This window comes from Cladosporium halotolerans (assembly GCF_011745625.1).
Source record: "Cladosporium halotolerans strain TM138-S3 chromosome Unknown Sca2, whole genome shotgun sequence".
In the NCBI taxonomy this organism is placed as follows: domain Eukaryota; kingdom Fungi; phylum Ascomycota; class Dothideomycetes; order Cladosporiales; family Cladosporiaceae; genus Cladosporium; species Cladosporium halotolerans.
Genome location: NW_027191453.1, coordinates 908,414 through 936,140, shown reverse-complemented (window position 1 = coordinate 936,140; position 27,727 = coordinate 908,414). Strand labels below are relative to the sequence as shown.

Here is a 27,727-nt window from a genome sequence, read left to right as displayed (position 1 = left end):
TGTCTCACGCCGTTACGTATTATAGAGAGCGTGAGAGAGGGCGTGGCGGCGCGGCGCCGTGCGGGCTCCAAGCCCGGGCGCGGACAGGGTTCCCGGCAACCGGTGAGGCGCAGAGACGGGGCCTTCACCCACGCAAGAGCCGGCGCCCAAGCGAGCGCCCGGGGGCGTGGGCAGACCGTGCGTGCGTGGGGCGAACACGTTTGTCGAGTGCTGTTCTTCGCGGAGACGAGTAAGGCAGGACTAGGCACAGTAGTTTGTAGTAGGTACTGTTGCCTCCAAAGCCTGCGAACATGTCAACGCAGGTCGAGTCGGCGAGTCCGAGGCGGCGACGAGCCAAGGCGCGGTTGCGCAAGCACATCGTGTCTGCAGGCGCGGCTGCCACCCTCCCCTCCCACGCCAGCGTGTCGGTCGCCGGGCCTTCTCACACCTTAAAAAAACACCCAAAAACAGAACACATTCCCGTACCAGCGCAGCGTCAGCGGCACAGCGAGCTGTCTTCCCTGCGTCGTGCCCATGTCTCTGCCAGAGCTACGCCCGGCGCGGCCTAGCGCCGGTCGTAGGCCTTGAGCTTGTCCAGACTCTCATCAGTCTCGCCACGCTCCGTTCGCGCAACCCCGCCCACTGCCCGCCCACGCTCCCTCCCCCTCCCCCTGCACAGCCATGCCCGGACTGCCCTCGGTAGCTCTGTGCCTCGAGTGCCCGGTGCGACACCTTGGCGGGACAATCTGTGATACCTTAATTATTAGCATCGCGTTCTGCCTGCCATCACGCCTAGCGAGCGGCGCGGAGCGGAGCGCGTCCGCCACCCTAGATAAGCCTCGACTCGCGTGCGCAAGCTGAGCGCGCCCGCGCGCAAAGTGAACCCGATCGCCTGAGCCCTCGCTTGCTTCCCCGAGCCCTGGCATCCTGGCATCCTGGCATCCTGGCATCCTGGCATCTCACTCACCACCTTATTTTCTCCCTCCTTGCAGACCTCACTCCACCCGCCCGACTCCGACATACCGACCGCTGCGTCCCTCCGCGCCTGGTAGCGCATTGCCAGTCGATCAGACGCAGGTACGTCCGCCCGCCGGTTGCACCTGTCGTCGTACCATGCGACTTCCTGGCGCCCGCTTCATCAGTGCCTGAATCGTGCCGTCCACGGCCCATCGCTCGCTGCGCCTGCCCGACATGTCTTCTCTCCTTCAGCGCGTCTTGCTCTTGACGAGCGCATTGCTTGCCATCACCGCATCTCCCGTCATCGCGTATTCTCTGGAGCCTCGCCAGGCCGCTTCCAACCTCCCCGCGCCCATCGCTGTTGCGCCGGATCAGAACTGGGACGGCATTGACGGCCAGTGGTCGACCTTCACTCTCAGAGTTGGCACGCCTCAGCAATTCGTGCGCACTCTCATCTCCTTTGGCGTCTACCAGACCTGGGTCGTCTTGCCGCAAGGATGCTCGACATCCGCAGACCCAGATCAATGCTCGGAGTCGCGTGGCTGGCTTTTTGACAACGACACCTCCTCAACCTTCGAATACCTCGGAATCTACGACTTGTGGGTTGGCCGGAACTTGGGCCACGCCACCAACGGCATCTTCGGGTTTGACACCGTGGGTCTGGGTGGCGAAGGTGAAGGCGGGCCTACGCTGGAAAACACCACCGTCGGCGCATTTGCTTCGACCACGTACTACCTGGGCTTCTTCGGAATCAACCCCAAGCCATCGAATTTTACCGACTTCAATACGCAGTCGCCAAGTTACATGACGCAGCTGAAGGAGCAGCGCATGATTCCAAGTGTTTCGTTCGGATACACAGCTGGCGCTCACTACCGATTCACCGGAACGTTTGCGTCGCTAACTCTCGGTGGGTACGATGTCAACAAATACGATGCCAACAATGTCACTTTCATTTTTGCGGGAGACAACGAGCGCGACCTCATGGTCTCAGTGCAGTCAATTTCTACGCCCTCACAGATGGAATCGAACCCTGTTGGCACAGAGCTGTTGCCTTCGCCAATTTACGCACTGATTGATGCGACCGTACCTGAACTTTGGCTTCCCCTGGAAGCCTGTCAGGTTTTTGAGTACGAGTTTGGTCTGGTCTTTGACAACGCAAGCAGCTTGTACCTCATCAACGACACGCATCACCAAGACTTGGTGGACCGCAACGCTAGCATATCGCTTGTCATGGGTCAAGGTCCTAACAGCGAGGAGACGGTCAGGATTACCCTTCCATACGCCGCTTTCGACCTCTCAGTGCAGCCTCCTACCCCAGGTGTGCAGAATACCTCTTACTACTTCCCACTGAGGCGGGCGGCGAACGACTCGCAGTACACGCTTGGCCGCACCTTCCTCCAAGAAGCATACATCACAGTAGACTACGAGGTCGCGCGCTTCCAGCTCGCTCAGGTTCACTGGGATCAGACATTAGAGCAAAACCTCGTCGCCATCCCGCCCGCGAACGCTTCCCAAGACGACTCGCTCTGGACCTCACCAAACTGGGGCACAGACTCCGCCTCCAGCCAAAACGACAACGGCGGCAGCCCATCCTCCCCATCAGGCTCCAGCCTCGGCGCCGGCGCCATAGCCGGCATAGCCGTCGGCGCCGTCGCCCTCCTCGCCATCCTCGCCGTCATCTTCCTCCTCTACCGGCGCCGCCAAACCCGCAAACGCGCCGCCGCCGCCGCAGAAACCACCACAACACCCGACCGCCCCACCTCCAGCAGCGCAAGCAGCACCTCCCAACCTCCCGCCGGCAAAACGCCCCACGTCTACCCGAAGGCCGAGCTCGCGGGCTCCGCCCCCCTCCCCTTCGGCATGACGCACCACGACGCCGACCGCAAAGGCCTCCTGCTGCCCCCCGGCAGCTCGCCCACCAGCCCCGGCGCCGAAGGCACCTACTCCTCCACCTCGGGCGCCACGCTCTTCTCCCCGGCTTCCGAGGCCGACTCCAAGCAGCTGCAGATCTTCGAGATGCCCGGCGACATGCCGGTCGTGCGCGAGAAGGACGGCAAGCAGCTGAGCGAGAAGGAGGCCCTGCAGCACCGCGAGAGGGTTTACAATGGAGTTGATGCCGCGACGACGCCCACGACGCCGGGGGCGGGCGAGGGCGGGGACCAGCTGGGCGCTGCCGCGGAGCCGCGCAGGGTCAATGCGGAGGATGTGGTGGATGCGAGGACGGGGGAGGCCGTGGGCGGCGGGAGGCATAGGGCTTTTTCGTTTGAGGGGGAGAGGGGGACGCTGGATGGGATGGGGGGAGGTGTCTGAGTGAGCTTTGTCTGATTGGTTTGGTTTGGAGAGTTGGAGAGGTGGGTGAGATTGGATGATGGCGTTTTTGGTTTTGGGGGTTGGATGGGCAGGCGAGCGATATCCCACGGGTTTTGGTTTTTGGGTTTTTGCTGTTCTCTTCATTCATGGCGATGGCGTTTGGGAGGAGGGGGGAGAAAACCGAAACGAGCTCGGCTCTTCTGTTCTGTCCATGTTTGCGATACATAATGCCGCGCGACGAGTTCTCTTTCTTCTTTTTCTTCTGGATGAAAAGTGTGGAAAGCATCATAGCGATTTGTACAAATTTTGCATCGAGCATACTTCTCATTAATTTCATTTGCTTTCTCGGTGTTCTGGGCGTGACTTGTGCAGTGAAGACGGTGTATGCTTGCAGGCCAGATTCAGGTCATATTGCTGCTTTGACAAAAGGACAGAGATCTAGCCCGGTTAAGGGTAACAAAAGTCTAGAAACTGCCTGCGGTAGCAATACTTTCGCAAATCTGGCCAGATCGCGATTGGATCAAAGTACATACTTGGACAAGAATCTGAACCTGACAGCTGAGCATGCGCAGCCCAAGCATCAGGAACAATCTCGCCATGTCTGCATGCTGTGGCGAACAGGCACGGTCTCGATGGCTTCTTCGGAGCAAATTCCGACTTCGCTGCTGAGAACCATGATGGACTACCTTACGGTATTGCTTGCAAGCCGTGAGGGCAATCATGGGCCTTGATGTGTGATAACATGCTCGCAATATCAGACGCATCGTGCCAGTATACCCGCATGAGCGCGTGAATCATTCTTCTGTGACAGCAACAGACGTGCCGCCGCCGTCGTCCTCGCGCGCGAAAAGCGCCGAGCTCGAATTGGAGACTAATGACTTCACTGCGCATCATCACAATGGCTCGCAACTGAACCGTGTGTCAAGGAGGCACATCCACCAGCTGAAAATTGCTGCCCGAGAAGGCGCTGGAATTGTTGGGAAAAGTCGATGGTCAGTCTGGACTAATTTTGTGACTGTTCTGCGTGGGCGGGAGTTTTCGTGCCTGAATCGATGATCGCGTTGGTGGAGTGGGACTCCTTGGGGGACTTGAATCGTTTGGCGCGTAGCAGGATAGCAGGCTCTGAAGAATGATGAGTTTTTGTGATTCTCGAGGGGCTGCTAGATCGATCAGTCGTTATGTTGTGCATTGCACTTCTTGTCATTGTGACATTGATTCCCTAAGTCTACGTAGTCGAGACCTTTCGTGCACTCCCAGACTCACGAGCATTGCACCATTATCGTTTCGTCCAGCACCCATGTCTCTACGAGCCAATTTCCAGGCGGTTCTGAGCCCATCTCAAAAGTCCCACTATTTTCCGAGAAACTCCCCTCGCTCGACCCGTTGACGCCATAACGGAGGCATGACGTTTGCCTCCGTCTCACGCGAGCAGTGAGGGGCAGCGATTGATATTTTTCGATGTCTGCACTGCAAAGACATCTCTTCTTTCTCTCCTCACATACAATTCATTGATACCCATTCCATCTTACGCCTTCACGACCAACAAACACATAACACCTTCCCTCTTTACCACCAACATACAACACATCTATCACAATGTCTGCCGACTACCAGGGACAGGACCCGATGGTCATCGCCAAGCAGGCCGAGCGCGACCTCAACTCCCAGGCCGCTAAGGAGCCCGACGTCAACGCCCACGCCCACGCCGCCTCTGACTCCAGTAAGACCTGCAATGCGCCCTCGCCCATTCAATTCCAGCACTAACCCTCCCCTCCAGCCATCGAGTCCGGCGTCGACCAAGGCGTCAGCCAGAAGTTCCCCGGCGCCGAAGTGAAGATCGGCGGCCAGGGCGCCAGCGACAACCGCCAGATCCCTCTGTCCGAGGGCGGCTCCATCAACCCCACCACCGGCAAGCAGACCAAGGCCGCCGACTTCCAGGGCGAGGGCGGCCCCGAGGACAAGGCTGCCATCGCCGCCGAGCAGCGCCCCGGCGACAACGACATTCGCGGCAACATCCGCCAGGGCGACGAGACTGTCCGTCCCGCTGGCTCGATGTCCAACAACGCTGTCGGTGGTACTGGCAAGAGCACTCAGTAAAGAAGTCATGTATACTTCTGAGATGTTCTGAACTTGCCTTTTTCCTTCAATGATCTTGGATATGCCAACTACTTGTTGGGAGAGCTCCACTTGAAAGATAGTGGTTGATGCTCGACAGAATGAAGGGTCTACGAAGCATTGCGGACATGCTTTGGACTTGCGACACATGCCGGGGGCTCCGGCCATGATTTGCATAGTTTACCATTACGATGCATGCTGGAGGGCAGATAAAATCAGTAACGATGTAATGCCATGAACAAGATCTAAAAGGAACCAATACAGCCTCGCCACTGTCATCACGTTTTACTGCGTTTTTTGCTGAAGAAGTCATTGGATCAATGGTCTTCACACTTGCTTCTCACACCACAACCCCAGGTCATTGCAGTGGTAGGAATGTACTTGATATTTTCATGAGCCTCACATGACCACTCTCCCGTCCCGATCCCCCGACTACCTTACATCTCATGCCCCGTCTTCTCCACCGCAGCCTTATAACTCTCCGTCCCCTCACAATCCCTCAAGTACCTCTCCAGCCTCTCGAACCGCCTCCCCTGCAACCCCAGCTGCCTCGCCAGCACAAACGCCACCGAAAAGTGCACCTGGATGTCCGCGACCGTCAGCTCGTCGCCAAACAGGAACTTCCCGGGGCTCTTGTCCAATTCCACGGTGAGGAAGTCCAGGTCGTTCAGCACGTTCTTCGAGAGCCCGGCTTCCGTCTCCTCCACGCTGCCGGACTTCTGGTGCCAGCGCGCGTACAGGACCGCGATGCCGTGCAGGGCGAAGGTCGCTTCGGCCGCGTGCACCCATTGGAGCACGGCGTAGCGCTTGGGGTCGCCGAGGGGTGGGAGGAGGCGGTGCGCCGTGTCGTAGGTGTCGCAGAGGTATCTTGACAAGTCTGCGTTAGCGGCGCTCGTTTGCATATACCTGAGAGAGAGCTGGTCCATTGCAGGCTTTCGGGATTCCCTTACTCTGCGATGTTGCCGCTCTCGGTGATGGTCACGCCGTTGTCGACGATGGCCGGGAACTTGCCGAGGCCGCCGCCTGCTTCTTTCTTGAAGTCGGGCGGGGCGAGGCCGCCGACGCGAGGCGAGAACTTGAGCTCGTAGTCGAGGTTGAGCTCGTGCAGTTGCCAGGCGGTGCGGATGCAGCGCGAGGCTTGGAGGAAGTAGAGCGTGATTTGCGGGGCCATCGTGCGTCTGATGCGAGTTGTCGGACTCCGGAACGGGTAGAAGATTGCTTTTACTCGGTGTTACTATATTGTACTTTACAGGTTTACAGAGACTGCGAATATTGTGTTATCGTTTGTGGAAACGTTGTTGATCAAGCACGTTTGACGCCATGACGTTGCATCCATCCACCACCCATCACACTTTCTTTCGAGTGCGGGGCGAAGAGGGGCATTTGGAATCGCAATGCTTGCGACTCCGAGAAACGGCGAAGCGCAAAACATGGCCGGCCTCTCGGGAATGGACTTGCGTAATTTGGAGCTTGGGAAAGTTGACTTTGAGGAAAGCTAAATGCAGACGCGCATGCCTCAAGCTCGTCTTTGCCGGTTTGCTCTGCTGTTAGGCCCATGAGACGAGACCAGCTCGTACAACCATGATGGATGTTCGGCATGCCGAGGTATGGACGTTTGCAATCCGAGGGAGGGGTTTGAGCTGTCTCGGTTTGGGATAGGTTGGTACAAGAATGTTGATGCAGACAGTTCTGTAGAGCAAGTCGTCTGATAAGCACAGCTAAAAGGCATCAAGGGCGTTTTACTAAAATCTACAATGTTTGTGTCTACAAAAGCTCGAGCATGCAGGTACAGACGCTGACAGGCACGAGCCCTCACACATAAAGCGGTAAGCCGATGGATGGCCTATGAAAGACTGGAAAAGGGCTCTGCATGTCCCATCCACTTTTCCACTCCGCTTGTCGCTTGGCCATGTACCTGTCTGGTTGATGCGTCGTGGCTGGACTCCGGAGGAGCGTGGGCCGAGCTTCTAGGTAGTCTGGACGACTTTTGAAGCTCACGTTTCACGACGACTGTCCACAAACGCCACCCAGGCCTCATCATCAGCCTCATACGCTAGAGCAGCAAAGCAACTCATCAGAAAGAAAAACCAAGATCTAATCATATCTACGAAACCACTGTCCAGAACCCCTCAAAAGCTCAGATCATCATTACACGCCACAGCAGTCAGCGCCCAGGGTCTCGGCATACCCAACAGCGTAAGCCGCCCTCACAGGCTCAGTAGCCGACGACCATCGACCCCTCTTTCGAGTATCCCACCTCGATTGACCCGGCACGAGGGGCAGAAAGAGCCGCAAAGAGCAGCTCCGGTGGCCACATTTGTCCGGTCGCAATAAATACCCTTCTCTCGCTCTTCGCCCGCCATGCCTTCTCCCAACGACGACCACAGCAAAATCCAAATCACCTCCAAGCTCGACGTCGACCACAAGTACCTCCACGAGAAGATCACGGACAACTCTACTGGAGAGGTCAAAGTAACAGATACGAAAGAACCGCATTCGTCAACTTGCAAGACGACCGTCGCTACCAACCCGGTCAAGTACGAAGCCAAAGGCGTCGAAGAACCGCACGTTACCGAAGGCGACGCCGTCGACGTGAACCCCGCCACAGTCGGCTGCGACACGAGCCAGCTATAAACACCCAACCCAACCCACCTTTCCCACATACCCCACAGAGACAGCCACCATGGCCCCCAAGCCTATGACCATCGTGCTCGGCGGCGACGACGCCGGCCTCGGCTACCGCGCCGCGATCAAAGCGGACCTCGAAAAAGACGCCCGCATCGCCAAAGTCGTCGACGTCGGCGTGCTCGACAAGAGCGACAAGACCTCCTACGCGCACCCGGCCGTCGAGGCCGCGCAGATGGTCGCGCGCGGCGACGCCGACCGCGCCATCCTCGTCTGCGGCACGGGGCTCGGCGTCGCCATCGCCGCCAACAAGGTGCCGGGCATCCGCGCCGTGACGGCGCACGACAGCTTCAGCGTCGAGAGGAGCATTCTGAGCAACGACGCGCACGTGCTGTGCATGGGCGAGCGCGTTATTGGGCTGGAGTTGGCGAGGCGGCTGGCCAGGGAGTGGATTGGGTATGAGTTTGATCCGAAGAGCGCGAGCGCGCAGAAGGTGGCGGATATCATGGAGCATGAGAAGAAGAACTTCGCGCAGGGCGCGTAGAGGGTTGGGTGGCGTTGACGAGGGTGATTTGTACCGCATTCGTTGGCATGGAATCGCAACGGTAGCGAGATAGAGGAATTGCATACGCGCGTTGTCTTCCGAAGAAACCCGTTCAAGTGGATGTTTGCTCCAAGATTGGAATGGCTTGCGCTGAAGATTGGCCGAAGCAGCGCCTGGTTTGCAGTCACAAGTAGCATGGTGCTTGTGCTTCAGAGACTCCATCAATTTCCAAGTGCGACCGGCAAACCCTGGCAGTCACGGTGTGTTTCTCAGGACGTGAATACGTAGGCACTGAGCGTGGCCGTGGAGCACCATCTGCGTCGCAGGGTGTCATTGGGTTTGAGAAACTCCAAGCATCGAACGAGCTCACGCTGTCATTAGACCAACCTTCCCGATTTCAGCCTCCATACTCCTGCCCGCCATCATTTCCTCAGTCGTCAGCAGCCCTCCTGGGAGAATGTAGACTACATCCGCCTGGGGACCACTTTGGCCTTCGGTCCCACCGAACTGGCTTTTGTCCAGATGATAGCCAGCAGCCAAGCCGCATCGCGAGCAACGAACAACGTAACGCTTCTCAAACCCGTCGTCCAGTTTTAGAACTGTGGCTGCGACGTCCGCAGAGAGGGCCTGCATCGTCAGAGTCGGTCTCGTCGGAGAAGCGAAGTCGCCGACTGTGGCAATCGCTGCTGCATCCATCTGCCGTTGGGGAAGGTCCTCCAACGCCGTGGTGGTGGCGAGGCTGAGCTGAGCACAGAGGCAGTGGTAGGTGAGGATGTTTGCTGCTGGGTTGGTGGAGGTGGAGGAGCCGTTGGGGTTGGGCTCTTGGGATGCCATGTTTTGTGATTGTGCGGAGGTATACGTAATGTTGGTTTGCGGTCGACTGTAGCGACGACGTCTCCGGACACCCGCGGGAATCCCAGTTACCAGGGCGGCTATGCAGACAGTTTGTCCAAACAACGCACCTGAAAGTCAATGGGAGGATGGTTTGGTGGCTCACGCGAGGCCCTCTCGCAGGGCTTCCCGCGCCCGCCGGCGGCGTCTGAAAAGCAGCCAAGCACGATCGACGCGGGCTGCAAAGCGGCGCACGAGGCGCCGAGCGCGCCGTGAGGCCCGCAGCTTTCGAGCCTCGGCCCAGAAACGAAAGGGAGGCAGCTCAACTGACACACACACCTCACGCGCCTGAAATCCAACGACCGGCCCTGCTGCCTGTCGCGCTTGCCATCTCCGAGCCGGTCTGCGGCGAGCACGCGCTGAGCCTCGCCGCCTTCCTTCGCCTGCCACTCCGCCCGCAACGACGCCCTCCCGGCGCACCCCGGCGGCCTTTCCCGCCGCGCCTGCTGCTGCGACTCCCCGCATAAGGGCATCGCGAAGAGCACATCCGCGACCGGGTCTGCCCTGCCACGTCTAGACCGTGTCCCGGACGCGCACGTCTCCCGCGACAACTATACCACGTCGCAACACCCTCCGCGACCCAGACCGGACCGACCACACGCCTCGCCGTCCTCGCGCACACCGCCTGCCCGCCATGGCCGACCAGCGACCGATCGCCAACATGGGCGGAGCTGGCGGCCCCAGCCCTAGCAACACCGCCAGCGCCAGCGACGCGCAGAAAGATCAGAGCCCAGGCCAGAGCGGACAGAGTGGACAGCCCAGTTTCAGAAGGTAGTGATCGCGAACAAATACTGTGGTATGCAGCGCTGACCGCCCAATCAGGCAACGCGCATCGCGAGCATGTGAAGTAAGTTCGTCTCGTCTGATGTACCCTGACGTCTGCTAACGACCTCCCAGACGTGTCATGCGCGAAAGGTGCGATAACACTCCCGACGTCGAAGATTCACGGAAACGCCAGCGTACTCATTCTGCCTACAGGTCCGATGCGACGCGGCTAGCCTCGGCGTACCATGTACAAACTGCGTGGCCTTCTCGATCGATTGCAAGATCCCTACGCCCAAGCGCAAGAAGACGGCAGGCAAGAAGGAGTCGGAAAGGTATGGATTGATGAAGGATATTTAGAAGCACAGGTCACTGACCACTATGCACGCAGCGACCGACGCGGGTCCTACAGCTCGACGACCGATCGCTCCCCTGCTGCAATATCTGGCGCCCAGGCTAGCAGACACTCTCTCAGTAGCAGCAAACCATACACGGACGAGATTGGCGCAAACACACAGGCTGCACTCCCGCCCACGGAGACGCCAGAGGGCTTTGCCTCGCAGCAGCGCGCTGCCGACAACACCTACCTTCACTACATGAAACCCAAGTTTGCGCGAGCTCCAATCAAAGAAGCTGGCCGCGTCGCATACCTTGGAGAATCGTCCAATCTTTCTCTTCTCGTTCAGGACAAGCACGGCACAACCGACGTAGTGCACTATCCTTTACCGGAGAACGTCCGAGGAGCAAGGGCCCGCGTCAATGAACTCGACAATGTCGAAATCGACATCCTGCATCAACGAGGAGCCTTCCTCCTCCCTCCCAGAGCGCTGTGCGACGAACTCGTCGACGCTTATTTCCAGTGGATCGCGCCCGTGGTGCCAGTCATCAACCGCAGCAAGTTCATGCGCCGCTACCGAGATTCGAAAAATCCTCCATCGTTACTTTTACTTCAGGCGATACTTTTGGCTGGCTCCAGGGTATGCAGTAATCCCCAACTAATGGATGCTAATGGCTCCACAACACCCGCAGCAATGACTTTCTACAAACGCGCGAAAGCTTTGTACGATGCGAATTACGAGGACGACAGAGTCACCATCGTGCAGGCTTTGATCCTGCTCGCTTGGTGGTGGGAGGGACCAGAAGGTATGTTTAAGGTCTCTATCATTTCCGCCTCGTCCCACGTTCCAGGGACCACAAATCGTGCTTTGCGAATACTGCATAGCTGCAAACGACTGTTCAAATGCCGTCAACGCCACAGACCAATTACCCTCTGAAACAAGACTTCAATACTTAGAGAACTTCGCTAACACACTTTTGCAGGTGAGTATCACGCAGTGCCAGGCAATCCACTCGCGGCCTGGTCTGACATCGCTTCAGACGTGACCAAAAACGTTTTCTACTGGAGTCGCGTCGCTATAATTGTAGCACAGGGGTCAGGAATGCACAGAAGGTGAGACACATTCGTGGCTATCGTGTACTGAATCTCGCTTAACGCGTCATAGTATCGAATCATCACAGCTCAGTAAAGCCGACAAGCGACTCTGGAAACGCATCTGGTGGACACTCTTCACGCGCGACCGGTCGGTAGCCGTTGCTCTTGGACGACCGGTGTCGATTAATATTGAAGACTCGGATGTCGAGATGGTATCGGAAGACGACTTCATCGATGATGAGCCCGATCGGCCAGCGGAATACCCCCCTGACCCGATCCACGTACAGTTCTTCCTGAACTACGTCAAGCTTTGCGAGATCATGGGTCTGGTGTTGTCTCAACAATATTCCGTTGCCTCAAAAGTGCGACGGAACAATGCGCTGGACTTGACACACAGCGACATGGCCCTCGCAGATTGGCTGCAGAATTGTCCGCCCGAAGTACGATGGGAACCTCAACGCCACCATTTCTGGTCGGCACTGCTACACTCGAATTACTAGTACGTCTCGCAGACCCCGTGCCCTTTTCGCGCTTACTGACCTCATGTAGCACTACGCTTTGTTTACTGCACCGTGCACACATGCCACCGGCAGGATCAGCGGAGTCCCGGCAAGCAAATGGCTTCTTTGAAGAGCCAGCTTACCCTTCAAGGACCATCGCCTACCAAGCTGCAGGGATGATCACTTCCATTGTGGAAGCGTTGCAGTCTCACGACCAGCTCCGCTTCACCCCTGCTTTCATGTAAGACAACAGTCCAAGCTGCGTTCGTGCAACGTTACTGACAGCGGGTGCAGTGTCTACAGCTTATTCTCAGCGCTTATCATGCACGTCTACCAAATGCGTTCGTCCAACCAGTCGATAGTGTCGGTCACACAACGGCGGATTGCGATCTGTATGAACGCGCTCAAGGACGTATCCAAAGTCTGGCTAGTGGCCAAGATGGTACACACCCTGTTCGATTCCATCCTCGGAAATAAGGCAATGGAGGAAAGGCTGCAGAGAGCTGCTGGTCGGCGTCATCAGAAAGGCAGACTCAATGGTCACAGTGGCACCAAGACCAAGGACGCAACTCCAACCGAGTCTGTCTCGAACGACAGCAACAAACGGAAGTTCGAAGAGATGGAGTTCGGATACACCAACGGCCCACCTGCACCGCAGATGTCATACGAGCGCTCCAGGCCGCAATCGCCAAACATTACCCCTTCGCGAGAGTTACAACAGCCAAACACACAGCCTCAACAGCAGCAGCAGGGACAGCAGACGCAACAACTCCCCCAGCTCGCCTCCAACCAGCCCCAGCCAGTAAAAGCCACCGACGCCTTCATGGGCGCCTCCCGCAGCAACACCCGCCCCACAACGCCTTTCATGCCTTACTCCGTCCCCGGCACCCCGCCCGACCTCTTCCTGCACACCCGCAACTCCCCCAAAATCTCCGACGACCTCTGGCAAAACTACCAGCCCGACCAGCTCTTTCCCCCCGAGACCAACGGCATGTTCCCGCTAGAGAGCCCCAACCAGAACATGGTCGACCCGGCCCTGCGCCAGCAGCAGCCCCCGCCACCCCAGCAGCAGTTCGCGCCGCAGATGCAGCCGCCCGCGATGCCCATGGACCAGTCCTCCCAGCCCGTCCAGCAGATGCCGCCGTACCACCAGGACCCGGCCGCGTGGGCGCAGCTGCAGGCGATGTCGGGGCCGCAGCAGGCCGACGATCAGTACAGCAATTCTTCGTACGGCGGGCCCATTGTGCCCACGACGCTGAATGTGGGCGATTGGTTTGAGTTCTTTGGGCTGCCGAATGGGAGTATGGAGGGGCTTGGTGGGGGGAGCTTTGGTTGAGGCACAGTCGAGGCGCAAGAGGGGGATCTTCACTGTCATGTTTAGCTGCGGGCCACGAAAGAGACGATGTCATGTCATGCGCGATGTCCTTTGGCTTCGCGGGATTGTATGAGGGACTGTGTGCGATGATGAGCACGAGGTTCGAGCTCGCGAGCTCCCAACGCTGTAATTAACGTTTTGCTCGCAGCGGCTTGGAGCCGGCGAGTCGACGCTTGTAGATAGTACATTGGTATTCATATCCAATGCATTTCGAGCCATTTTGCTGTCGTTGAGATATGAAGTGTTCGTGTTCGTGCTTTCGTCCGCATCGTGGAAGTCCAGAGTTGGACTTCGAGTACTGATCTACAAAGGTACGCCTTATCTTATATACTTGTCGTTGACACACCACACCGCCGGGCAGCTATCGTTCGACGACATCGGCCTGTCCTGCAACATCCATTGGCGGCGCTAAGAAGAAGGGACCCGTGGCCCGCCCCACTTTCTTTCGCTGGGGCTGAGATAAGAGTTGCCCGGTGCTGGAGAAGCGTCCGCCAAGGACGCCTTCAACAATCGACGTGATGTGAAAGGAAGTGAAATTGCTTGCTTTTGAAACTAAAAGTGAGGACACCGAGAGCTGATCCCATTTCTCCGTCTGCCGTGCCATTGCTGGATCGTGCATCCTCGCTTCGACGATCTCTCGCCGGTCCCCTCCCCAGACAATCGAACCCACTCTCCACGCCTCTCTCTCCGCACGAGCCCTCCCTCGCGCTCCCCACGTGCGAAGTGTCGTGTGCTTTCTTCCCGAGAAACCGAACGTTTCTCGTCACGTCACGTCTGCCGGCTATCGCTTGCTTGCCCGGCGCGGGGAGATGTCGCATTTGCCGGCCGCGTTATCTGCACGTTGTCTAGAGAGGAGAGCTTGCCTTGCTTGATGAGGCAAGTCCTTGCGGGTCACTGCCCTGCGGCCCTACGGTTGGAGATCTGGTTAAGTAATAGGTGCCTGGGAGTTGGTGATCGTCGCGGTTTACGGTTTGGGGTTTGCGGGATGGAGGTGTTTTGGGAGGTTGGTGAGGAGGGCTTTAAGGCGAGAGTGTGCCTCTTATTATAGCGGACTGATTTGGTCGCCAACTGCATGTATATTTGGTTGCTTTCGATTGCTTTGACCTAGTGTCTTCAACATGGAAGACGATCACGACTACGAGCTCCAGAAACCGGTCGCGGGCCACAACTTGGACGAAGATGCCGCTCTCAACGAACTGGGTTACAAGAGCGAGCTTACACGATCGTTCGGCCTGCTGGGCATGATTGGTTTCAGTTTCAGCGTAGTCACCAGCTGGACGGCATTGTCAAGCGTCCTCATCATCGGCGTCGAAAGCGGCGGGCCACCAGTCATGGTCTGGAGTTGGATCGGAGTCTGCCTGTTCACGCTGTGCGTGGCGTACAGCATGGCAGAAATGTAAGCGACCTAGCCCTCCACACACTCATCACCCCTTGGGACCAACGAACTGACTCCCCCCACAGGTGCTCCGCCTACCCCGTCGCCGGCGGCCAATACTCCTGGGTAGCAGTCATGGCGCCCCGGCCCATCGCGCGCGGCTTCTCCTACATCGCCGGCTGGTTCATGCTGATCGGCATCCTGGCCATGGGCGCGACGAACAACTTCATCGTCGCTAACTTCATCCTCGGGCTCGCGAACCTCTGCAACCCCTCGTATGTCATCGAGCGCTGGCACACGGCTCTAGTGGCGTACTGCGTGGGCATCGCGGCGCTGGGGTTTAATACGCTGTTGCCGAAGCTGCTGGATAAGGTCTCGAAGGGGATCTTCATCTTTAATATCAGCTCGTTTGTGATTGTCATTGTGACGATTCTCGCGGTTAATGACCACAAGCAGCCGGCGAGCTTTGTGTTTTCGGATTTTGTTAATCTGTCGGGGTTCAATCCGAGTTACACGGCGGTTTTAGGGCTGTTGCAGTCGGCTTTTGGGATGTGCTGTATGTTTTCTGGTCTTTTGTGGAGTTAGAGGGAACGCTGACGATGGAAACTACAGGCTACGACGCTCCAGCTCACATGACGGAGGAACTCAAGAATGCACGCAAAGAGGCGCCGAGGGCGATCGTTCTCGCGGTATATGTCGGCGCATTCACCGGATTCATTGTGAGTGCAATCACACTTGATTGATGCCATGAGTCTTGACTGATTTTTCCCAACACTGCAGGCCCTCATTGCCCTCTGCTTCTGCATGGGAGACATTGAGGCAACCTCCAGCACGGCCACCGGTGTGCCCGTAATCGAGATCATCTTCAACAGCACTGGCTCTGTCGCAGGAGCCACCTGCCTCTGTGCTCTCATCACCGTCATCGTTTCTGGAGCATCGAACTCGCTCACTGCAGAAGGCGGCCGTGCCGTCTACGCCTTTGCTCGTGACCGGTAAGTGGGCCTACTATTCGAACGGTAACGTTATCCAAGCTGACTGTGCTTCCAGCGGCCTCCCATTCTCCGACTTCTTTGGCAAAGTCGAACCCAAGCGCAAAATCCCCGTCAACGCCCTCTGCCTGACCGTCTTCGTCCAACTCGCCCTCGACAGCATCTACTTCGGCACCGTCACCGGCTTCGAAACCGTCATCTCCATCGCAACCGAAGGCTTCTGTACGTCCTCACCACCAACCCCCGTACCTCCAATCCCCACCCACTAACCACCCAACGCCAGACATCTCCTACGCCCTCGTCCTCCTCGCCCGCCTCACCTCCCTCGCAACCCGCAACCCGCCGCCCGCCGCCCGCGCCATCGGTGGCGCCTACTCTCTCGGCCGCTGGAGCGTGCCGCTCAACGTCCTCGGCCTCGTGTACCTGGTGTTCATCGCCATCACATGCAATTTCCCCACCGTCTCGCCCGTCACGCCCGAGAATATGAATTACACGTCGGCGGCCGTGGGGATTATCATGGCTATTGCGGCCGTGACGTGGGTGACGACGGGGAGGAAGCAGTTTCGGGGCCCGGAGAGTGGCGGGGTGGTTATCGGGGAGGAGGTGGTGGGGGTGCAGAGTGTGGAGGTTGGGGGTGGGGTGGGAGGGAGGGGGGATGGGAAGGGGGAGAAGTGATTATTCCAGGTGATCTGACATAGATGGAATGACGTGGTAAGCCAAACGTTTGTGAACGGCCGGTGTCCGACGCGTGCCAATTGTTTGTTGGTCTTATGTCCACATCAGTGCGGGCACGTCCGTGGTGATTTCCATTGCTCTGGTATTGACGAGAAAACCGGCAGAGCATGCCAGGCTCGTTGAAATTTCACGTCAAGTTGTTTATGAAAACAGGTATATCAATGGAACAACAACACGTATGTGAGGTGTGGCATGAAACAAGTGAGGTCGTGTTGTGCGCTATATGCTTCTCGATTGGCGAATTCTGATTGGTTGATTTCAAACGTCGCCTCCTCACACCACCCGCACTCACTCAGACGGCAACACCGTTCATCAAACAACCAACCAGATAGAAGCCAGGCGACTAGCCTTGCGTATTGGAAACTCGCGTCAAGTCTGGACTGGAGGGCGATGCGAACCTGAGAAGATATCAAAGGCGGAGGCTTCCGGGACGACGACGAAGGAGGAACATCTGCTCGACAGGAGAACAATTCGCGCTGTAGCTGGCCTTGCCGGAGTTCAAAGACATTTCCTTTCCGGCAACTCTTGATTTTATCAACCGTGAAACGAAGATTAGCCAACATGCCGATCTGCATCGAATGTCGATACCCAGTCTCGTCACTCTACACGACGTACAGCAAGGCCGACGATAAAGCACTTGGGAAAGGCGTCCGCTTAACGCAATGTCCGGCATGCAAGATCCCGTTCGCCGACAAATATGTCGAGCATGACTTTGTCGTGCTATTTATTGATCTAGTTTTGATCAAGCCCCAGGTCAGTCTAGTCTTGTCACGCCCTCCACCTCTTGCAAGGACAAAAGAGCCTACAACCGACCCCAAAACCCAACAAAATCACTGACGACTCTCAAGGTCTACCGCCACCTCCTCTTCAACCGCTTAGGCCGCGAAGACGACCGCTTCGACGTAAGCCCCTCACCAACCCTTCTCTCCCCATCACCACCCACTAACCCCCGACCCCACAGTCCTCCATAATCCGCCTCGGCATCCTCCTCCTCCTCTTCGACGTCTACCTAACCTGGGCGCGCATCGAAAAAGCCACCCCCTCCTCGCCCGCCCTCCCGCTCTCCCCGCCGCCCCCTTTCCCCTCCACCCCAAGCAACCTCACCAACAGCAGCACGCCCCTGTCTCCCCCCGACGCAGCCACCTCCCCCTCCCTCCTCGCCTCCCAGCCCATCCTCCTCCAATACCTCTTCTTCCTCCTCCTCTGCGCCATCGAGACCGCGTCCTTCCACATGCCCATCCGTACCCTGCTGTCCCTCCGCCTCCCGCGGCCTCTCTCCAGTATCATCCCGCACTACCCGCACAAAGCGCTCATCAGCACCGCGCTGCTCGTCAGCAGCTTCACCAAGCTCTTCCCGCTGCTGCTGCTGGTGTGGAACTACGACCTGCCCAGCAGCGCGAGCGCCGTGAGCTGGGCGGTCATCATCAACAATGTGGCGGCGCTGGAGATCCTGCTCGATTGCGGGTACGTGAGGGCTGGTGTGCTGGCGGCTGTCGGGGCGGTTTGCAGGGCGGGGGTTGGGTGGGTGAGTTTTGATGTCCCCTCCTTGTTTGTTTTGGAAGGGATTGAAGGCTGATTTGTTGCCACAGTGTATTCTTAGAGCGGTGGGGGTTGGGGGAGGGGTTGCTGCTGCGGGCGTGGTGGAGACGGGGGATGTAATTGAGCTGTGGCGGAGGTTTGTGGGGAGTGTTGGGTTGGTGTGAGAGAGGGTGGATAGATGGGGAGATAGTCTCGAGATACGCGTGGACACTTTCACCTCCAATGGTCTGATGCTCTAGCACGTTCATCTTTTGTCCCTATGCTGCGGTGCGCATCTCGTAACAGCACGGGCAGAGACTTGCTTTGACTTTGATGATGTCCTGGTTCCCATGTACAAGTTGAGTTATATGCTACACGCCAGCCGTCCGCGGCGGCGGCGTGACAATGCTCGTCTTCACCCTCTCTATCCCCAGAGCTACATTCCCCATCTCCCACAGCCATCTGGCGGCAGAGACGCAAGCACGCGTGCAATTCGCCGGCGCATCTCCCCAGCCAGGACACTCGTTCCCACCCTCCTCTCTCTCTCCGCGGCCATCTCCCACCATCTTATCCCCAGTCAAAAATCCCATGAAGTACATTTCTTAACGCCCGTAAACTCCCACTTCTCTCCCGTATCGCTCAGTGTACAGCATTCTTTTTCCTCCGCTCCCCTCGATCAAAAGAAACTCTCCCCCTTCACCGGCCCGCCATTGTACTCCGGCCGCAGGTCGCCGCGCTGCGGCTGGATGAGCGGGTGCCACTGCGCGAGAAACGTGATCGCTGCAAAACGCTCTGTCAGCTCTCCACTCTCTTTCATTCGCATTTGGTAGCATCAAAACCTAGGGGAGAATATACGTACCCCACATGAGCCAGCAGCTCCAGGCGGAGAGGATGAGGGTCGAGCGCCAGACGCTGGTTGGGTTAGCTGGGCTCTTTTTGGAAGGGAAAAGGACGGGAGTGCGTACGTCTGGTTCTCGCCCTTCGGGCTCGCGAACCACGCGACGGCGCAGAAGGCGGCGATGAAGATGACGCTGACGAGGAGGCTCCAGCTGTGGAATCGTCAGCTCGCGCACGAGCGCGCTTGAGATGTGTGGAAATGCTAGGGATGGACTCGGCGTACCCGTTTGCCATTTTGAGATCGAGGGCGGTGTGATCGGCCTGGCGTAGCTGGGTGTGTATGGTTGTGGTGCCTTACATTGGAGCTCGCGATGGGAGTCGCGGCGCCGATGAAGTCAGGTGTCTGGGGGCCGAGTTACGGGGGAAGTTCGGGCATGGGGGTCCCATTTGGTATACCCTAGACGACTTGAGGGCTGGTTTATTTGGTACGGACTGGGAACATGCGCAGTGCATTATTGTGCGGTTTCATTGATTGCTGAATATTTGAGATTCATAGTCGTCGTCACACGCACGCGCCAAAGTCCACCCTTGCGCGCAAAGACGTCGGTGAGCGCCCCAGCGAAACGCCCATCTGCGAAACGTCCGAGATACCTACGCTTGACTGGGCGACGGTGAGTTGGGCTCCTCTCCGAACTTTGAATCAAGCCACGCGACAGTAGGCTAGTGATGTTTACGATAGACGAACGGTATTCTCGTCCCCAAACCGCACCTGGCCTCGCGTCCTTTCGCGTCGGGCACCTCGTCACGCACGCTTGCTCGCTACGGGAAACGCTATTTGCTCCTCTTGCTATTTGAAGCTTGTCGCTGGGGCAATTCTTAGCTTGCGGGTGGTACAGCATAGCAGAGGCGGTCACCGTCAGCTACAGATCAGCCCAGTGCGACGGAGAGGCTCGTTCTAGATCGCCAGAGTTCGCGAACAGCAGTGGGAACACGGCGGCTAACTCGCTTCTCACACGTGGGACGCGCATGCGGAGACGTGGATGATCATTTCAGGAAAGCCCCGGTGTCAGAATCTTCGATGGGAAGGGGGAGATCGACATCGCAAATCTGCTCTCGGCATTCGCTGCTGGGCCTGAGTTGGGCCGCAAGGCTTGTATGTATTGAGGGGTGGCCGCTTCCGGGCTCTCGTCTCACCGCGCCTGCCGTTCTAGTCGCGGAAGGGAAAACGAAGGATGTCCGAGGGGGGAGGAGTATGCGTTCTGTCATGTAGGTCGGAGGAGCGTGTGCATGCGAGAGGTGCGACGGGAAGCCGAAAGAAGGCGCGCCGATGCGGTGTTGTAGAAGTGGTGCCAATCGCTAACGTCCACGCGAGGACCGCAGACGGCGGCGACACTCGGACGCGCGAAGGACGTGCATGTTCGCGAATGGAGGACGAGAACGTGGACGCAGCGCTTGTCGCGCGAGGGCTTGCGTCAGATGTCAATGGACGTGGTGCACTGAGCTGGATGGGTTTAGCTGAGCTAAGGTTTGAGAAATGATGGGGCGAAAGCCTAAGTCAGGCGCTGTCACCGACGATGACGTCGCCGGATATAGGCATGCTATTACGCGCGACTGGCAAGGGCGGGCTTCCGTCATGGCATGTTGATCTTCACTGTAGGCTGGGAGCGAGACGGCACGGCAGGCTGAGACAAGGCCGAGACGACGAGGTGAGGAGGGCCTGGCTGGACGGGCGAAGCTGCAGGGTGTCGTGTCGTGCAGGAGGGAGCGGTAAGCGGCAGGTTTCTGCGGTGCTTTGCAAACGCTGTGCTAGGCTGCGAGGAGCAGTCAGGCCGGGCGGGTGAAGAGTGAGGCTGGGGTGGTGCTTGTGTGTGACGGCGGGCTCAGGCATCAAGGGTGGGTTTGCAGCTTTGGGCGCTGCTCGGTGAGGACGTGCGATGGGATGGGCGCGCGCTAGACGGCAGACACGACGAGGCCGAGGGCGAGGCAGAGCAGGCAGGCAGGCAGGCAGGCAGGCAAACGTGTGGCGGCGTAGGGATGAAGGGTGCTGTGATATTGGCAGACCGGCTGGTGGGAGGGGCGTGGGCGGGTGATGCGGCGCATGCATGGAAGCCCAATCCAACGTGGCCGGCGGGCAGCCTGACACGACAGCGGAGGGCCTGGGGCAGCGAGGCAGCGTGGCAGCCTCGCGGGGAATTGCGCTGGAGTGCAAGGTGAGGTGAGGCAAGGCATCTCACGGCAGTGATTATGGCGCGCGCCCGCCCACGCCCTCAGCGCCGATGTGCACGTCTGCTTCCTCATCTTTGCTGCCAGCCGTGGCGGCCTCCCGACTTCCGTGCCAGCGTCAGCAGCCTGCCCCGACCAGCGACCAGCACCCACCAAGGCACCACCAACGCCGGCGAAGCGACGGTCGACGGGCAGCAGCAGCGTCCCGACTCACCCGGCCGCATCGCAGGCGTTTGGCGCAGGCGAACAGCGGCGCAGCCAATCGCTGCGCGTAGCCGGCGTTCCCCACGCGCGCACTGCACAGCACGGGCGCGCACTACGCCGCCGCCAGCTGAGCCCGCCTCTCGCGCCTCTCGCCCGCCAACACCGCACACCGGCCTGGACCGCCCACTCGCCCGCCCGCACCACCAGCCCACCACCTCTTTCTCCTGCCTGACTCTGCTTGTCTCCTGCCTGCCTATACCACCCTCCGCCGCCCTGCCTCACCCCTCCGCCCTCCCTCCATCCCTGCTCCCTGCCCTGTCTGTATAAGGAGAATAGGCTTGCTTTCGCTTCCTCGCGCCCGTCTGGACTTCTTCCCTGCCCTGGCCCTTCCTCGCTTCCGTCGCGATTTGGCTGCCCAAAGTGGGACCGCGCTCTCATCCTCGACAACCTCACCCGTCTCTACACCCGGCCTTTCCTCCCGCTGAAGCCTCTCCTAGCTGAAGCCTCTCCTATCTGCGTTCATACACCCCTCTGGCCTATTCCCGCCTGCCCTCGGAAATTAGGACGTCCTTCAGGCCTGCGACAGAGTTGCTGCTAACCCGCCCGCACCGCGCCCTCCTCCCAACATGCCGCCCAACAGCGAGCTCGCCAGGCAGTGGTTTGTACCCGGCGAAGGCATCGACCGCCATGTCATCGTCACCGACATCCAGAGATATCTCGGCAACGATGCGACCGTGCGACCGGGCAAAGGCACCGGGGAGAACGAGGTCAGCACGCCTCAACCGTCTCGCCGTGTCTTCTTATGCTTACACTAGCCCAGGGTATCACCGGATACTGGATCAAAGCGTATCGCAACCTCACAACTGTATGCCCGATCAGACGACCCGCCGTCTGCTGTTGCTAACCCCTCCCCGCTAGGCCATGATTGCAGACTTGCGTGCAGATTCCGCAAGGTGGAGACAAGAGCAGAGGATGCCCGGGACTCGAGGTAGTCAAAGTCCCCGTGTGACACATCAAGCAGGGAACACAGCACCTGACAAGATGCCAGACTACGTTGGTTCAAACACATACCATAACTCGCAGGCGGCCAGAGTGCCGAGAAGCCGTGACGGAGACTCTCCGGCCCTGGAGGCGCCCTACGGATCTTCCGTGCCCAGTTCCCGCGCCATGCCCGTGGACAGAATGCCCATAGACAGGATGCCGGTGGAAAGGACGCCCGCAGAAAGGATCCCCGTGAGCCGCATGCCAGTGGACAGGATGCCCATAGACAGGATGGATGACCGCATGCAAATTGACCCTCCTTCTGGCCCGCCACAGGACAGGAGATATCCGAATGACCGCAACGGTGGATACCCTTCGGACCCTCGTTACGGCGCCGACCCGAGAGGCTTCCCGGATTCTAGGACGGCCTATCCTCAAGAACAAGCGTCCTACGGCCGCGCTCCTCCAGTGACTTCTTCATATTCCCAGGAACCTGTGTACCCTCGCAGTGGCGGATATGCTTCTCAACCTGGTGATGGTGCCCCTCCGGGATACGTAAGACAGGGGAATTACTACGTTCCAGTCTCTTCTGCGGACTCTTCCATGCGCCCTGAGCCGTCCATGTACGGAGGCGCCAACCCCTATGGACAATCGCTGCAGCCGCAGAGGAGTGACAGTCGGGACCCGCGCGACCACCCGCGTGATCCGAGAGACATGAGAGACCCTAGGGACCCAAGGTATACCCAGGACTACCCAGGTCAGGACCCCAGGTATGCTTACCCTAGCCCGGCCGCCACCACCGCGTCACTGCCACGCGAGCGGGAATCTGTCACCAGTCCGCCTCAACAAAGGTTCGCAGACCCGTGGTCAGCATGTAACCATCATCTGTGCATTTACTAACGTCTACAGTCCCTACGGTTCCGTGCCGACTTCGTACGACGCGTACGGCGGCAATCGTCGTAAGTATAGATGAGCGAGCGCTTCTTCCCGTCAGAAGTAAGCGCTGACGTCGCATACTAGCGGCGCAGTATCCCCAAACTCCGGGCCAGTCCGGCCAAAGCCAGTCGGGTCAGAAGTATGGATCACAACAGCCTTCGAGAGAGCCGAATTACGGACGGGAGCGACCTGCTCCTCCAACCTCTAGCGACAGCGCTCGGACTGCTCGCCGCAGATTGCAGTAATGCTCATGGAACCTGACTTGGCCCTGGATTGGACTGCTCCTCTGCATTTGCTCTTGCTACTGCTTTCAACTCTTGCCCATCAAGTCCCGGACGAGGCCTCCGTCTCTGCACAAACGCATTTTTCCGAATGCTGGACTCAATGCAGACCCTCTTTGTCAGGGAGCGATTGCAAGCAAAAGACTGCTCGCAGCTGCTAGGAGTAAGTATATCGAGGCCTTACTCGAGGACCGTCCAAAACTTTGGAGCACACTGCACTCGCAATCCACCCGCTGGAAGCTCTAGTACACAGCCTAGGACCCCGTAGATCTCTGCCTACATCCAAAAAATGCTATGACCTGTTATACTTGCTGTTTCTTGCCAATGCTGCCACGGACACGCTATACCTCTGCCTCTCTCTCTCTGTATCGATAATAGGCCTCGCCATCTTGACTTTTGCTGCTCTTTGCGCAATCGGACCTCTCTGGACCTTGCATCGTTCTGCTTCCCACCGGGACCATCATGACTTGACGACCGCGGGAAACCTCATCATGTCTTTTTGCGCTCGCTGGACTGACTGCGTTTCGGGGGAAATCTTGGGAGGAAAAGCTTCCGCGTTTCTGTTAGCGTTCCGCATCGCTTTCGCCTTCGCCTTCGCGCACCGGCTCTGGACCTCGCTCGCACCCGCTTGCGGCCTGGATTCATGATGATTATGATGGTGATGATGAGGATGACTGCTCGCTTGCGTTACGAGGAGATGACACGTTCGACTCTGTCTGCGTGACATACGAACCACGATCTCATTCGGATTGCCACGGAGCCAGCCGGTGCGCGGGCTGTTTCTTTACGGGAGGCGATGGGTCCTCATCTTTTACTTGCTCATGGGATTGGGCGGGTTCGCGCTGTCGCTTTTTCTTTTTCTTTTTCTTCTTGCTCTTATCTGCGTTCGACTTCATAATAGGAAGAATCAAGCGATCGATTGAGTTTTTTTCTCTATTTTTCTTTGAGGAGACGCTGCTCTCGGTTGCTTTGGACCTGAATCTGTGTTTGTCTGTCTGTCTGTCTGCCTCGCGGGGCCCGTGGCGTCGCCTCCGTGCTGTTTGCCCCTGCTCGTGCTCGTGGACGTCTTGGTGGCCTGAGACGATACCTATGCTCTGCCATCTGATCGTCTGCTCTCCACCAACAAGCGTGTCTTTCGGAGGTTTCTTGAGCGAGAGCCGAGCACGTGCTGTGCTATGATGTGTCCCAGACGCAAACCACTCCACGCGCCCTTCCCGACCCTCCTGCCTTCCTACTGCAATGCAGCCTTCCACACTCCTCGCCTTGCTTCGCCCGTCTGCGGTCCTTAAGTGTGAGTGAGTGCTCACCTATCTGTCCCCAACGCGCTGCGCAGATTGATTCTTCCGCGCTGCGTCGACCGCCTCGCACCAGACCAGACCTTGCGCCCCGTGCCGCCTGGACTTCATGCCCGTGGAACATATCTGCATCACCAGTACGTGGGTCTAGTACAGCACGCACAACGGGGGCTACTTTGTCGTTCGAGACTCCTGAGCGCTGCTCAGAGCAAATCCGTTTCTTCGCTTCTACTCAGGTGCGTAAGGGGCTCGCTACATGTATCATTCCCAACCGTCCGTCCGTCCGTCCGTCCGTCCGTCTGCTGCTGCTCTCTTTCTCCGTTCGCTGCTTTGGGCGCGCGGGGGATGAGATGAGGGGCGAGAGTTGGTGGGAGGGGGGCGGCGCGGCTACGTATGTACGATCCAGCTGTGTCCACCCACACCTCCTTGCGCCTGCTCGTTCACGCTGGGTCGTGGCGGCGTGTCTGTCGTGGGATGGAGCAACAGGGCTTGGAGGTTCGGTTGGAGGAGAGAGCCGTTGCTGTCGCGTGCAGGTCGTGCTCCTTCGGTTCCTCCTCGGCGCTGGCGCGAGTGCTCTGCAGATCGCAGGCGCGGCGCTCGACATGTCCATGGTCGGTAGGCAAACATCGTGCGGCGACGGCGGTGCGAGCGAAGAGCGCGGCTCGAGTTGAGCCTGTGGAGCGGAGTTCGACCTCCTTTTGTCAGGAGGCTTCGATATTGAGCGTTCTGCCTTCGTCGTCGTTTCATCTCTTCCCTTTCCCGCCCGCCACGGCGTCCCTGGTCGTTCTCGCGCCAGACGTGGCGGGAGTGGCGTCGCTTTCGGGCGTTTCGGCTCCGGCGTGCAAGGGGGCCTTCCTGCGCTTTGCGGAAGGCTTTGGTGTTGCGTTTGCGGGCTCCACCGGGGTCACGTCGAGAGAGGGAGCTCGGCGTTTGCGGGTGGATGCTGGCGGTGGCTCTGTGCCGCCCGTGGGCTTTCGTTTGCTAGTCGAAGCTGGAGTATTGCTGGAGGGGTTTGATGTGGTGTTTGAAGAGGCGGAAGTTTGTGTGGGTGTAGACTTGTCCTTGCTCTCCGAGGATGTCTCTGCTGCTGGGGAGCCGTCTCCGTCTTCTCCTTCGTCCAATTGTACGCCTTGGCCAGCGAGGAATCCTTGGAAGGCGTCGCCGCCCTCGCCTTTCTGGCCAAGCAGGATGTTCGCCAGACCTCCAAGAGCATCGTCGCCGTCGCCTTTGCCAGACAGCATATTGGCAATAGCCTCCTCGAACATGCCCTCGTCCACATCGCCCAGCCCGCTGTCCGCAAGCTTCTGCCTCAGAATGTGCATGACCACATCGTGATCCACGCCCGCCACTCTCTCACCCTCACCCTCATCATCCTCCTCCATCTCCTCCCCACCCTCCTCATCCTCCTCGTCGCCCTCCCCCTCCGCAGCCCTCCTCATATCAGCCGGCATCTGCCTCCCCACCGCCCCATCAACTCCCTCACCCCCCTCAGGAAACCTCTCCTTCCAATCCGGCAACAGCGCAAACCCCCTCCCATCCCCCACCCCGGGCGGCTCCGGCGCACACCGCGCCTCAAACGGCACATAAACCACGTTCTCCTGCCCCTCCTCCCGCCGCCTCTTCCTCGCCGACCCCGCCTCCCCGCCCTCCTCGCTCTTCCTCTTCTCGCCCGCCCGCGCCGGCCCTTGCCCTTGCTTCTGCTGCGCCGGAGCGCAGCCCAGGTGCCTGATCCGCGCGTCCCAGTAGCTGTCGCCGCCGTACTCCAGGTCGCCGAAGTACTCGTAGACGTCGTAGTCGAGGGCGTCGAGCGCGAGCTCGTCGTGCGCGCCGCTGTAGCCGGGCGAGGGGATCTGCGTCTCCGCGAGCTCGTCCTGCGGCAGCGTTCGGTGTCAGCTTTGGGCGTTGGGTGTTCGTCTCTGCTCGGCGGCTCCCCGTGCACCGCATGCACGCGCCCGCGACGCCCGGCGGGGCCGGGAGGGCGGATGTCACGGTTTGCTGCCTTGTTTCTCTTTTCTGGGGTTGGGCGCGGGGAGCGGGGGATCGGGGGAACTCACGGCGATGGCGTAGTCGTCCTCGACGTACAGGTAGTCGTCGTCGTCGTAGAAGAACGAGGGGTCGTCGTCGTCGGCGCCGTACTCGTCCGCCATGGCTCCGTCTCGCAGCTCAGCTGTTCTGGGAAGAGAGAGAGCGGGTGTGTGTGTTTCGGATTCAAAATGCAAGTTCCAGACGAGAGGGTTTGCTCGAAGAAACAGCAGCAAGCGCCGCGCCGGCAGGCAAGGTCAGCAAAGCGGCGGAGGAGCGAGGGATGTCGTCCGTCCGGGTGTGGGATGAGAGAAACCCCCGTGTACCTCGTACAGCTTCGCGGCGTGGCTGATGCGGGCACGTCAGAGTGCAGGACGCCAGCCAGGCGCGAGCGGACGCGACGGGCGCTGGACCCTGTGACCCTGGGGTTGGCGCTTGTGCCGAGGCCGAAGGGTCGTTTAGGTGAGGCGGGTGCGATGGCCTAGTTCGAAGAGCTGCTGATTCAGTTTGATGAAATATTTCTGGGTACTTGATGTAATTCTATGCTTAGTTCCTGCTGTGTAGCACATGTCAAACCAAAAAAAAATACGAGGTTAGGCGCTGGGTTGGGCAAGATCCGATATCGTATGCCCGCAACTTATGTATACCGATCTGCAGAAAGAAAGGACTGATTACAGAACACCGTGTCTATTATTCCCATGTACGAAAACGCAAGTTCGCCCACTATACACTCCAGGCCCCTCTCTCGACCTCTCGCTAAACGGGGTAATCGATATAAAGCATTTCGTAGTCGTCGTTACACTCCATGCCGTTAAGGGTCCCTTCTGGTCCCTGGAAAGAG

At 58.7% G+C, this 27,727-nt stretch overlaps 11 protein-coding genes across 11 annotated transcripts; 7 read left to right on the top strand and 4 right to left on the bottom strand.

Annotated features, from left to right (window-relative positions):
- Positions 1-1,170: 1,170 nt before the first annotated feature.
- Positions 1,171-3,246, top strand: WHR41_00842 (uncharacterized protein; the record flags this gene model as incomplete). The annotated part of the gene is made up of 1 exon (XM_069369448.1): positions 1,171-3,246. One exon carries the CDS (start codon positions 1,171-1,173, stop codon positions 3,244-3,246), a length of 2,076 nt encoding a protein of 691 aa, XP_069233705.1.
- Positions 3,247-4,586: 1,340 nt separating this feature from the next.
- WHR41_00841 (uncharacterized protein) lies at positions 4,587-5,758 on the top strand. Its single transcript, XM_069369447.1, has 2 exons — positions 4,587-4,966; positions 5,024-5,758. Exons 1-2 carry the CDS (start codon positions 4,843-4,845, stop codon positions 5,341-5,343), a joined length of 444 nt encoding a protein of 147 aa, XP_069233708.1. The 5' UTR covers positions 4,587-4,842; the 3' UTR covers positions 5,344-5,758.
- Positions 5,729-6,633, bottom strand: WHR41_00840 (uncharacterized protein). Its single transcript, XM_069369446.1, has 2 exons — positions 6,312-6,633; positions 5,729-6,228 (listed from the first exon to the last, which is right to left on the bottom strand). Exons 1-2 carry the CDS (start codon positions 6,530-6,532, stop codon positions 5,799-5,801), a joined length of 651 nt encoding a protein of 216 aa, XP_069233707.1. The 5' UTR covers positions 6,533-6,633; the 3' UTR covers positions 5,729-5,798.
- Positions 6,634-8,044: 1,411 nt separating this feature from the next.
- On the top strand, positions 8,045-8,530 carry WHR41_00839 (uncharacterized protein; the record flags this gene model as incomplete). Its single annotated transcript, XM_069369445.1, has 1 exon — positions 8,045-8,530. One exon carries the CDS (start codon positions 8,045-8,047, stop codon positions 8,528-8,530), a length of 486 nt encoding a protein of 161 aa, XP_069233503.1.
- Positions 8,531-8,896: 366 nt separating this feature from the next.
- Positions 8,897-9,364, bottom strand: WHR41_00838 (uncharacterized protein; the record flags this gene model as incomplete). Its single annotated transcript, XM_069369444.1, has 1 exon — positions 8,897-9,364. One exon carries the CDS (start codon positions 9,362-9,364, stop codon positions 8,897-8,899), a length of 468 nt encoding a protein of 155 aa, XP_069233504.1.
- A 691-nt stretch (positions 9,365-10,055) lies between these two features.
- WHR41_00837 (uncharacterized protein) lies at positions 10,056-13,708 on the top strand (the record flags this gene model as incomplete). The annotated part of the gene is made up of 9 exons (XM_069369443.1): positions 10,056-10,192; positions 10,244-10,268; positions 10,319-10,336; positions 10,400-10,518; positions 10,575-11,326; positions 11,504-11,633; positions 11,686-12,114; positions 12,165-12,356; positions 12,410-13,708. The coding sequence occupies 9 exons, from the start codon at positions 10,056-10,058 to the stop codon at positions 13,449-13,451; spliced, it is 2,844 nt and encodes a 947-aa protein (XP_069233495.1). The 3' UTR covers positions 13,452-13,708.
- A 900-nt stretch (positions 13,709-14,608) lies between these two features.
- Positions 14,609-16,529, top strand: WHR41_00836 (uncharacterized protein; the record flags this gene model as incomplete). Its single annotated transcript, XM_069369442.1, has 6 exons — positions 14,609-14,886; positions 14,952-15,421; positions 15,478-15,584; positions 15,646-15,857; positions 15,913-16,076; positions 16,138-16,529. 6 exons carry the CDS (start codon positions 14,609-14,611, stop codon positions 16,527-16,529), a joined length of 1,623 nt encoding a protein of 540 aa, XP_069233496.1.
- A 374-nt stretch (positions 16,530-16,903) lies between these two features.
- Positions 16,904-18,292, top strand: WHR41_00835 (uncharacterized protein; the record flags this gene model as incomplete). Its single annotated transcript, XM_069369441.1, has 4 exons — positions 16,904-17,342; positions 17,438-17,491; positions 17,551-18,114; positions 18,179-18,292. The coding sequence occupies exons 1-4, from the start codon at positions 17,151-17,153 to the stop codon at positions 18,290-18,292; spliced, it is 924 nt and encodes a 307-aa protein (XP_069233497.1). The 5' UTR covers positions 16,904-17,150.
- A 17-nt stretch (positions 18,293-18,309) lies between these two features.
- On the bottom strand, positions 18,310-19,308 carry WHR41_00834 (uncharacterized protein). Its single transcript, XM_069369440.1, has 4 exons — positions 19,228-19,308; positions 19,073-19,156; positions 18,967-19,019; positions 18,310-18,887 (listed from the first exon to the last, which is right to left on the bottom strand). The coding sequence occupies exons 1-4, from the start codon at positions 19,236-19,238 to the stop codon at positions 18,784-18,786; spliced, it is 252 nt and encodes an 83-aa protein (XP_069233498.1). The 5' UTR covers positions 19,239-19,308; the 3' UTR covers positions 18,310-18,783.
- A 2,256-nt stretch (positions 19,309-21,564) lies between these two features.
- On the top strand, positions 21,565-24,431 carry WHR41_00833 (uncharacterized protein). Its single transcript, XM_069369439.1, has 6 exons — positions 21,565-22,138; positions 22,192-22,236; positions 22,290-22,359; positions 22,420-23,203; positions 23,262-23,311; positions 23,373-24,431. The coding sequence occupies exons 1-6, from the start codon at positions 21,998-22,000 to the stop codon at positions 23,531-23,533; spliced, it is 1,251 nt and encodes a 416-aa protein (XP_069233499.1). The 5' UTR covers positions 21,565-21,997; the 3' UTR covers positions 23,534-24,431.
- Positions 24,432-25,607: 1,176 nt separating this feature from the next.
- WHR41_00832 (uncharacterized protein) lies at positions 25,608-27,011 on the bottom strand (the record flags this gene model as incomplete). The annotated part of the gene is made up of 2 exons (XM_069369438.1): positions 25,608-26,735; positions 26,919-27,011. The coding sequence occupies 2 exons, from the start codon at positions 27,009-27,011 to the stop codon at positions 25,608-25,610; spliced, it is 1,221 nt and encodes a 406-aa protein (XP_069233500.1).
- Between the last annotated feature and the right edge of the window lie 716 nt (positions 27,012-27,727).

Bases quoted from the DNA above. Each gene is read 5' to 3' on its own strand.
- WHR41_00834 (XM_069369440.1), bottom strand. The intron at 19,020-19,072 runs GTACGCACTCCC...TAACCCAACCAG, and splicing joins CCGAAGGGCGAGAACCAGAC to CGTCTGGCGCTCGACCCTCA. The intron at 18,888-18,966 runs GTACGTATATTC...AGCGTTTTGCAG, and splicing joins GAGCTGCTGGCTCATGTGGG to CGATCACGTTTCTCGCGCAG.
- WHR41_00840 (XM_069369446.1), bottom strand. From the start codon at position 6,532: ATGGCCCCGCAAATCACGCTCTACTTCCTCCAAGCCTCGCGCTGCATC. The intron at 6,229-6,311 runs GTAAGGGAATCC...AGACTTGTCAAG, and splicing joins GAGAGCGGCAACATCGCAGA to ATACCTCTGCGACACCTACG.
- WHR41_00841 (XM_069369447.1), top strand. From the start codon at position 4,843: ATGTCTGCCGACTACCAGGGACAGGACCCGATGGTCATCGCCAAGCAG. The intron at 4,967-5,023 runs GTAAGACCTGCA...CCTCCCCTCCAG, and splicing joins CCACGCCGCCTCTGACTCCA to CCATCGAGTCCGGCGTCGAC.
- WHR41_00833 (XM_069369439.1), top strand. From the start codon at position 21,998: ATGCCGCCCAACAGCGAGCTCGCCAGGCAGTGGTTTGTACCCGGCGAA. The intron at 22,139-22,191 runs GTCAGCACGCCT...ACACTAGCCCAG, and splicing joins AAGGCACCGGGGAGAACGAG to GGTATCACCGGATACTGGAT. The intron at 23,312-23,372 runs GTAAGTATAGAT...GTCGCATACTAG, and splicing joins CGCGTACGGCGGCAATCGTC to CGGCGCAGTATCCCCAAACT.